Raw genomic sequence first — 10114 nt, 5'->3', positions numbered from 1 at the left:
GACGAATGCAAACCTAGCTTTATCGCTGACCCTATCTATTATGTACACAATTGTTAGGGTTCCGTAGTAAAACAAGGAATTATAGTATACTCCGCGCCATCTGTCTGTTTGTCTGTCCGTCAAAACCGTGAAACATATATACCACTACACAGACGTATTGTTAATTTTGAAAAAAAATCGGGATAAGTATCTAGGTAGCTACCTTTTCAACATGAAACAAGAGTCAAAAAAAATTGCGTCGCCCCCTCAAGTGGGAAATCATTGGATTTTAAAATCCAATATTAAAATGAAATAACAAACCCCAAAGTAACAGTGTCTCAAGCTGAATGTCACTGCTCCTAAGTCCTAGAAAAAAATATTAAACGTAATTATAAATTAAAAATTATGAAACACGACTGCCCTGCCGAATAACGAACTAAAACGTAAAAAAAGTTTTCTAATTTGAAAATGGCCTGAATTTATTAAAAAAAATTATAGCTGCACTTAAAACGATGTAAGCATTCTAACGATACTCCATACATCGAAACTAGAAGTTTTTTTTATTGTGTTATGGTGGAATAAAGAAACTCACCTAGGTACGTACTTTTCGATAAGTAGGCATGAACCCTGAAAACATTACTTACTTACGTACCTACATAGGATGAAGTTATAAACAAAACTACAGGTAAGTCATTATTATTTGAACTATTAGGCCAATAAATACTAACCAGCAATAGTCGACTATTATAACAATATGAGTTTAGGTAGTCAGTGCGGTTTTGAACAAACAGTAGGTCTGTAAGAGAAAACTCACAACAAAAATAACTTTGGGTCTGATTTATCTCCTTTTGGTTTACGGTAAGACGGTTTCTATAAATATATCTACGGAACCCCATAACATGCTGTTCTGAAAGCACTTGACTAATTCTTTAATATTGAAGAACTACATACATAACTAGTACCACACGAAGGTGGTAGGTACCTATAAGCTCGTCTCTGCGATATAAAATTTCAAAACCAAAAACAAATTCAAATTCAAATTCAAAATATTTTTATTCAATTAGACTTTTGTTGTTCGAAGTTCTTTTGAATCATCAAAAGCATCTACCACTGGTTCGGAATGCCTTTCCTACCGAGAAGAACCAGCAAGAAACTCGGCGGTTTTCAAAAATGAAAGTACTATGCAAACATTAAAAGGTAAAAATATTTACATCTTAAATGCTTACTTAGTATCTAGTACTTAGATACCTAGTAGGTACCTACTCCATTGTTGTTAGATAGGTATCTATTAGCTTTCTGCTCATCTAATCAACCACATTTCGTTTTGACCTTTTTTTAACCCCCGACCCAAAAAGAGGGGTGTTATAAGTTTGACGTATGTATCTGTGTATCTGTGTACCTATTTGAATAAAAAGAAAATTAGGTAAGTATTCTAGGTAGGTACCTACCTACTATATTTTATTTTATCTGTATCGTTGTAGACATTTTGTGTTTCAAATAAATTGTATTCATTAGGTAGGTAGGTAGGTACATTAAAATAAACACCTAAACAGATTTCTTTTATTTTCTCCTTAGTAGACGTAGGTAGATAGATACCTATTATTAAAACCTTCAACATTTTGTTGTCGTATTAATCAGTTTTATTCTATTTGGGTCATTGACTTAGAACAAGGAAATAACATTTTAAAATTACAAACACAACGTGTTATACCTACACCTATGATCAGTTTTATATTGCATTCAATGTTTTGTGTCTCTCAGTATAGGTACTTTAGTTGTGTTCAAAAAATAATTTTTGCTGTTTGCTTAACTATTTTGATTTAAAGTAGTTATTTAAAGTTTGATTATATTCTTTCTACTTCCGTTCTATAATATTATAAAGTGATATTTGAAATTTAGAAAATTTGGTCGCAGAGCTCAGCGTCCCGCATTGTAAGGGTGGGTGCTATCGCTGTCCTACTCGGACGCGGGACGCAGCATCACCGGACATTTCGACCGGGCATTTCAATTTTGAGAAAGCGTAGGACCGGGCCCTTCCCGCCCGCGCCCTCCCCCCTAATGCCCCGTCTCCTTCCTACTCAGGACATACAAAAGGACGAAGGAGCGATAACTTCATCACCGCGTGACGCTCTCGCTCGCACTCAGGCCACGGTGGGGGACGACGTTGCGAATTGTTATTGAAGTCATGCCCCCGAAGGCGACTTCGGGAAGGCTGTCAGTTGCTAGTAAACGTTCACAGCGTCCGTACCCGGCGGCTGACCCGCGACGCGTCCGAGCCGTCTCATTAAAAACTATAACGCATCATTCTTCCGCGTTTACAAACAAGTGCCAAGTAGATATCGAAACAACTGACTCTGTGATTTTAATCCATAAAAGACTTTGATTTATTTTAAATTGTTTTGTTAGTTATGTGACAATAAGTTAAAACGGACAAAATATTTAAACTTTTTAATATAAACATTTATCAGTGCAACGACAAGTGATCACTGTGAGTTGGGCCTTGAGCTGAAGTTAGTTTGGACAGTGTTTGCATCGCCGGTGTTTACGCCGCGCACGTGGCCGCGCCGCCCGCCCGCGCTTTGCGATGCCGCGAAAAACTTTCTTGGAAAACACTGCCCTAGTGTAAGTAAGTTGACTCGCCTGGGAGATAACGCGATCGCGACCATGACTTTAACCTGTAGCGCCTGATTTATGCAGCGCCGACTACATGTTCGTGGAAAAGAGGAGTGTTGTGTTTTTATTTTTTTTTCGTTGGAGGAGACGGTGCTCTCCTCTAGATTAATGATTTAAATGGCAAACAACAACGCCGTTTCGTCGACATTGCCGTCGAGAGATTATCATTGTAAAGTCTGCGATCTCTATCTGGACACTGTGGACTCTTTGGAAGTGCATTTACAATATCACAAGGAGAACCTGTACGTGAAGTGGGGTACGCAGAATGCGCAAAATGATTCTGAAAATAATAATAGCGCAAAAGTGAAGAACGAGACAACAGTGTCGGCTCCTGCTGATTCGAGTGACAACATGATCACTAAGCCCAGCCCGGAGTTCCAGCACCGGGCGACGCCGGAGACCACGGTGCAGTTCCCGCATCCGGCGACTCCTCAGAGCTACCACAGTGCACCTTCACCATATCAAAACCCTGATCAAACAAATTTCTCTCCTGGAGCCCAGTTTGGTAACAATTTTCCTCATTCTAATTTTCCACAAAATCAACATCAAGATCAAATAAATTGGGAGCAATCCCAATACAACCAAGATTATCATAAATCAAATCGCTTCCATCCATATAATTTACAAGAACGTGTGTCGCAAGTATCATCGTCGAGCCCACTGTACGGCCAGCCCTTGAATCAGCCGACTCCATCACCTTCGCCAAACCAATGTGACAAATGTGGCTTTGTATGCGATTCTGCGGTCCAGCTCAACGAGCATTGTAACTCGGCTCATGCAGGCGCCAGTGCTCCACCCGCTTCCTCATCGATGCCATTTCAACAATATGCGGGAAAACCATATAATAATTCAGGTTATCAAAATGATACTGTAAAAATTAAAGAAGAGCATGAAGAGTCATCTGACATATTAGACCTAGATTCGCAAAAAGTAGTCTACCAAGGCAATGAAGGTGAACAACAGCCTGCCACCTATGAGGATACGTCATCTCAAGTTCGTGAAGTGAATACCAGGACTGTTCCAATGATGCCATGGGAAACACAGAAAATGTACAGCAATCCTCAAATTAACGGAGACGTATCTTTGTTTAAAGATCAAAAAATGTTCTCGGAACAAAAAGTATATCCCACAGAGGGGAAAATGTTTCATCCTGATCAAAAATTTGGATACACTCAAGAAAAGTTCTTAGTCCATCATGAACAAAAACTGTTTATGCATGTTGAACAAAAAGTATATCCTGGTGTACAGATGCCACCTCTAACAGATTACGCTGGGACAGTCGCTTCAAGTAATTCCGAAATGAAACCGCCTTATCGCCCTTATGATTCTCCATCTGCACCTCAAATAACGAGCACGCAGCCTGCAAATTCAACATCATCAAACCTTCCATCTATCGGAGGCAAGGGTGCTAACTGGAAGTCTAACGAAGCAAGAAGGCCAAAAACATACAACTGCACTGCATGCAATAAATGGTTTACAAGTTCCGGACATTTGAAAAGGCATTATAATACAACACTGCATAAGAACGCAGTAAGATCTTCAGGACAACCAGATCCAGCTTCGATGCCAATTTCAAGTCATCACCATCCAAGTCGTGAACCGTTGCAAAGCCGTGCTCAGCAGCAAAACACTGACTCGAACACTCAAAGCCCCATCCCGTCTGATGACAGCCGAAGCGTGGACGAGAGTGTCATGCATTCGCCCTACGCGTCGCAAAGCTTCGAGCGTTCGCATCGTGTTGCCGCCATGCAGTCCAAGTCATATACACATCTTCAACAGGGTAATTTAGATAATAATTTCAGTACTAATCATTTAGCTAATCACCCTTTACAGCATCAAGTCGGTTCCCATCCAATTAATATAGGTAATCAACCTCCGGGTATAGGAATTCAAAATGACAGTCCTCAAGGTTCTAAATCTACTTCAATAACCGGCGCGAATCCCCCAAACGGGGAAGCAGGTCCCTCTGTTTCTCAAAATCACCATATGAGGGGCCTGCTATCAGTATCAACCAGCAATATTTCAGCACCAGCTCTAACCCAGAGTACGGCACTTACGGCGCACACGCTTCCACCATTCAGCCATTTGGGTGTCAACCCGTACAGTCCGAGGTCTACGGATCCTTTGGGGCCTTCGGTTCCGGACCCCACGCACACCCCATTATATTTGGGTCAGAATTTTCAACAGACTATAGCACCGAGTTACCCAAACGGGATGGCCCCCCACGTTATGGATATGGCTATCAACAATCTGCCTATAGCCAATCCGGCTACTTTTGGTGAATCCACACCTGAAGAAGTCGAAGTTATGGAACAAGAAACGAATCAGCCTGCTAATGGACGTTTGCCGAGCTTTTCGCAACTTCAAACGCAGAGCTTCAGCGTTTATGTTTCTAACTATATTACATCGCCTAACGTGGGGGGTCAAATTGTCGCCGACGAATCTACCGCCGGTTACATAATTGTGGATCCAGTTCATTCTCCTATCCAGTACAATAGTATTGATATCGGTGGACAAACAATAGATTATGAATACAACTATTCCCCTAAAACTATTAAATCCGAAAACATCATTAACTATAATCAGGATAATGTAAAAATTTATCCATATGGGTACGCCGTTGGAGGAAAAACTATAAAACGAGAAGATGAAGTATTACGGACTGACTCAAGCGAGCTTCAAATTTTAAAGATAGAGGATATTATGGATTATGCAAACAAAGAAAACTATGGAGCTCAGATGAAGTCTCCAGCGAGTCCAGAAAGCGCTAAAGCTGAAAATGAGAGCCATGGATCACCTTCTATTTCATCCACAGTACAAAGCACGCCGCTGACTGAAAGAAATCAGCTGAAAAAGATCGCAACAGTTACTGTGCACAAATGTTTCGAGTGTGATAAATTATTTAACAAAGCTTGTTATCTTACCCAGCATAACAAAACTTTCCATTCGGGTGCTAAGCCCTTTAAATGTGATCGATGTGGTAAGCGTTTCTCTGATGATGTTTCGTACGAGGGTCACTATTTAAAACACGCAGACAATAAACCGTTTAAATGTAGCGAGTGCCCTAAGTCTTTTAATCATAAAACAGATTTACGCCGACACATGTGCTTGCACTCAGGATGCAAACCATTTGCATGCGATCACTGTGGCAAAGGATTTATAAGGAAAGATCACATGGTAAAGCATTTTGATACCCATATGAAAAAAAACTTACGTTCGTCATCTTCTTCGGTTTCATCTTCATCACCCTCCTCTTCTACATAAAATATGAGGTGTGTTATTTTAGACGAGTTTTGTACACAAATAATTATTATTAGCATTGTCAGATAAAAAACTTGTGCATATTTGTTTGAAAGTAGGTATGTATTTATATAGTTAATAACGTTGAAACACAACGTTTTGTTATAGATCTGTTATGTCCTTTTAGCGCAGCCGCGGAGCGACTCCGACGCATGCATTTAGTCCGCGAGCTACGATTTTTTGTTGTTCATTCAATCTAACCTTGCGTTCGGTGCAAGGTGACTTTACATGTCTGGGTGTCTGGGCGCTAAACATGTAATTACATGACGTCGGAGTGTTATTCCGCAATAATTTATAGACCGATCCATATCATTTTTACATATGATATAATTACTATTATATTATAGTATTAGTTAGATAAAAAATATCAAGTGATTTATGACAAATGTAGGTGATTGAAATGGTTGTCTTTTTCGACATTTAACCAGTACATATCTTTTTATGGTAGATTACGGACCGAAAAATATTTTAGTTAAAAAGCTATGTTTTAATTATTACTATTGTTGACTTTACATCTGTGAAGGATGTGAGTATTGTAGTATATTTTTTCGTGTATAACTTAATATGGGACTTGATGCCAGACCAGCTTATCTTTTTACTGTCGAAAGAAGTTTATAATTTGTTTGTTTTCAAATAGTTATAATTTTGGTGCAAAAAGACAAAAAAATAGAGAAATAAATTAGTCAATGATCATAACGAAGTTCAGGTGTGTTAATCAATTGGCGGCAGAAATACTTAACTAAATCAGTAGCTAGATGTTGAACATGATTATAATAGGATGGAAGTTGATAGCAAAACTATAGTAACTGTTTTTGTGTTTTAAGAAATTGTGTTATATTGCGTGAAAACACCTCATGATAATGTGCCATTGCGTTTCGTTTGGACATAGAAAGTGCGTCATTACACAACGCGTAGTATTTATAAGTGTCGTTTTAAATGTCGTTTTTGTTTTAAATTCTGCTATTAGTTATTTCTTATATTAATATTTTGCCGGTGCTTCCTATATTATTATTTTGTCTGTTGACATTTGTTTTAATGATAAGATAGTTGACGAAATTCGGATTTTTTCTTGAAATTTAAAACTAATTTATGTCCAACTTAAGTTACCAATATTGTATTTGAACGAATTTAGTTTAAACATTCCTGTTTCGTTAGTGGTAGGAAAGTAGTCTTCCTGAACGTTGCCAAATTAACTCCGCCAACTGTCTGTTGCGAAACAATTTAACTTTAATGATTTTTAGCCTAATAATGAAATTCTCTAGCAATAATTTTAATAATGTAAATGTTTTTGTATAGTAATAAAATATCATGTTTATTAAATCACTTAGGTACTGAACGTAAACAAAGGGAGACATTATTGACTTTGTACATATTTGTATGGAGGTGTAGATGGACTCGCTTTACGAAAATGTGAAATGAAGACCTTAGTAGTGTGCAGGCGCTTTAAAATGTTCATCTCGTTTTTATTATAACACTTTTGGTTGACCGCGTTATGACAGGAGTCGGGGCTCCTGTGTCAGATATCATAAAACACGACTTGTCCGTTAACAGTGAATATCGCGTATTCAGCCCTTATTCACATATAGCTCATTTGCTCTAAATAACTAGCTAAATATTTTATTGCGCCTCGCCTTATATTGAAGCTCGTAACCATATCTGTAGTCTATTCCATTGGCTAAGTGTCCACTGGCAAAAAACTTGCAGAAGTCACCTGTTATTGTCCAATCAACGTCAGTCTACCTACAAATCTTGCAGAAGTTAACTTGCTGCGTGTGTAAGTAACGTGCAAGTGACTTGCATGAGCTAACTTTTGCAAGTTTTATTGCTAGTGAACAACTTAGCTTTAGAAAAGAATATTCATTGGAAATATAATATGTGCAATATATGAACATTGTATCTAATTAATTTTGATAATGTTTGTATTTGACTGTTGATTATATTGCAGAAGTATTTTTATACAAATAGAATTACACTAACAATGCCTATCTACCTCATCAGTGACTATAACTATTTAATGAATTATTATCAAACGAACTCAAAAATTCTGAATTAAATAGAATGGAAGATTTATATGTAACGCATTTATTATATAAATATTTACACAATTTTAATAGATATTAACAATCATATTTCGAAACTTGAACATCTTTGTTAGCAAGTTGTATGTACACCTGTTAACTGAAAGCGTGTGTTCGTATGCAAAATATTGTTGAGTATCAATCTCACCATTCAATTCCTTGAATCATTAATTTATGCATATTTTTGTGTGTAAAAAATATTTCTCATTTGTTTTGCCATTTCCATATTAAGTATGTGTGTAAATAATTGGATACGGATACATGCGTATGAAAACAATATAGTTTATAGCAAAATGTCTAAAATTAATATCATCAGAATACAAAGTTTAATTCATAATTTTACTATAGTGTTGGGAAATTTTTTGTAAAACAGAAATATTTTCACGTAGCAATAATAGTGAAACAATATGGAACTTAACTACCTCATTTAACGAGTAATAGGGTTAGAACGTGTTGTGAGGGTGAAGGTAGCGGGGCGGCGTGGCGTCGGAGTGTGCCAAACCGAATACCTCATCTCATCTTGCCTTCAATGTACCTAACTAGTGGATCCTTTGTTTCCTGCAAGCGCCGTCGATGCCCCGTAGACTCGCAACCTAACGCCCGACATCAGATGTATTTTAGCAGACTTATTTGTCTCTCTTGTACTGTTTAAAATGAGCACTAGTAGTAACGATTAGAGATAAACTAATGTAAATATTAAACGGTAAATTTGTTATTTATCATATTCTATTATTGTATTCATCGATACACTTATTTTGAAATAATTTCGTAGTGATTTCAAGTTTATAAAATAGTTTATAAGGATGATAAACTAAGATTCCGTGTTTACGTTGTGTATAATATTAATTTAATTATTATCAGTTACCAGATAATTTCTGTTACATTCAGTTGAGTAAAATTGGAGAGGATAAATACCATAACATGTTGTTTTTTTTAATATTATCCCCTCCTCGTAGGTTGGATACGTTTGTAGCGGAAACGCAGACAGGTGCGTTTAATGGGTTTTTAACTATATTTGTTTACTATTAAGCGTAGTGCGAAATTGAAACTGTTTCTAGGTGATGCCGAAATGACGTCATTGGCTTCTAACATAAATCTTACCTAACACAAAGTGATCTGAAATAATACTAAATAAGTTTGCTTAGCACGAACTGCGCGAGCAGCAATATTTGTCTTTGAGGTCACTCTGGTGTTGCCTAGGATCTTTCTAGATTAAGTCTCGATAATAGATTATCCTAGTAATAGGTGGCAGATCTGTCACACCGCCACTGCGAAAATCATTTTCTCGTGCTATGCGTTGATATGATCATATGGGTGATGACTGATGCAGTAAGAACTACTGAATAAACTGACTTAATTTACTATTTACTCATATGAACATATCGCTAACTCACCACAGCTGGGCGATATTTATTTAATGATAAAATTTTGCCAAAATACGTTCTGTTTTAATTTAAAAGTTGTTTTATTCATTATTCTGTTGGCAAAATTTTGGCTTTAATATGTCTAGTACGCAAATCAAATTAATAATCCTTAAAATTGACATATTATTTTAGTCAAGACTCAATCAATTATTTTAATATTGTACGTATTTGTTTACACATACCACTGCAATAGCAGTTCTCCTGTCTCAGGTCTGTCAGTAAATATATAAGTTTAATGTGAAAGAAATGTTGTTTTATTTCTACATCCCTGCTGCCAACTGCGAATTTCTTGCTCTGCATATAATTTAGGTACTTCGTTCATATGAAACTTAGATATGTTAATTAAGAAATTAATGCATCTAAGTTTAAACTTTTCAGATAGATTAATAGTTTTCTGTGACCATTTTATGGTTATAGGTACAACTCGTAAAAATATTTGTATTTTCAGATTATAGGTAGACACACCTTTGTTTTTGTTTTTCGGTCCTGCGGGTAACCCACTACCACCACTAGTAACCCACTGATCATCACAAATTGAAAGCCATCAATCTCATTTGACATTAGTTGGTTTTACATTGTTGCTTCAGTGAGCGATATAAAAATAACTTTTCGTAGAAAATCTTCAACGGAACATAAAACTATATCAAATGAGCTTGGTGG

The 10114-nt window shown here is 37.0% G+C and overlaps 1 protein-coding gene across 1 annotated transcript; it reads left to right on the top strand.

Moving 5' to 3' along the window:
• The first annotated feature begins 2156 nt into the window (after window positions 1-2156).
• On the top strand, window positions 2157-9690 carry LOC123880332 (transcriptional regulator prz1). Its single transcript, XM_045928395.1, has one exon. The coding sequence runs from the start codon at window positions 2770-2772 to the stop codon at window positions 5914-5916; it is 3147 nt and encodes a 1048-aa protein (XP_045784351.1). The 5' UTR covers window positions 2157-2769; the 3' UTR covers window positions 5917-9690.
• Window positions 9691-10114: the final 424 nt, after the last annotated feature.

This window comes from Maniola jurtina, chromosome Z (genome assembly GCF_905333055.1).
Source record: "Maniola jurtina chromosome Z, ilManJurt1.1, whole genome shotgun sequence".
Taxonomy (NCBI): Eukaryota; Metazoa; Arthropoda; class Insecta; order Lepidoptera; family Nymphalidae; genus Maniola; species Maniola jurtina.
Note: the sequence above shows the minus strand (reverse complement) of the source record. Positions and strands in the feature narration are given on the sequence as shown.

Excerpts from the sequence above, each read along its gene's own strand:
- LOC123880332 (XM_045928395.1), top strand. The coding sequence starts at position 2,770 with ATGGCAAACAACAACGCCGTTTCGTCGACATTGCCGTCGAGAGATTAT.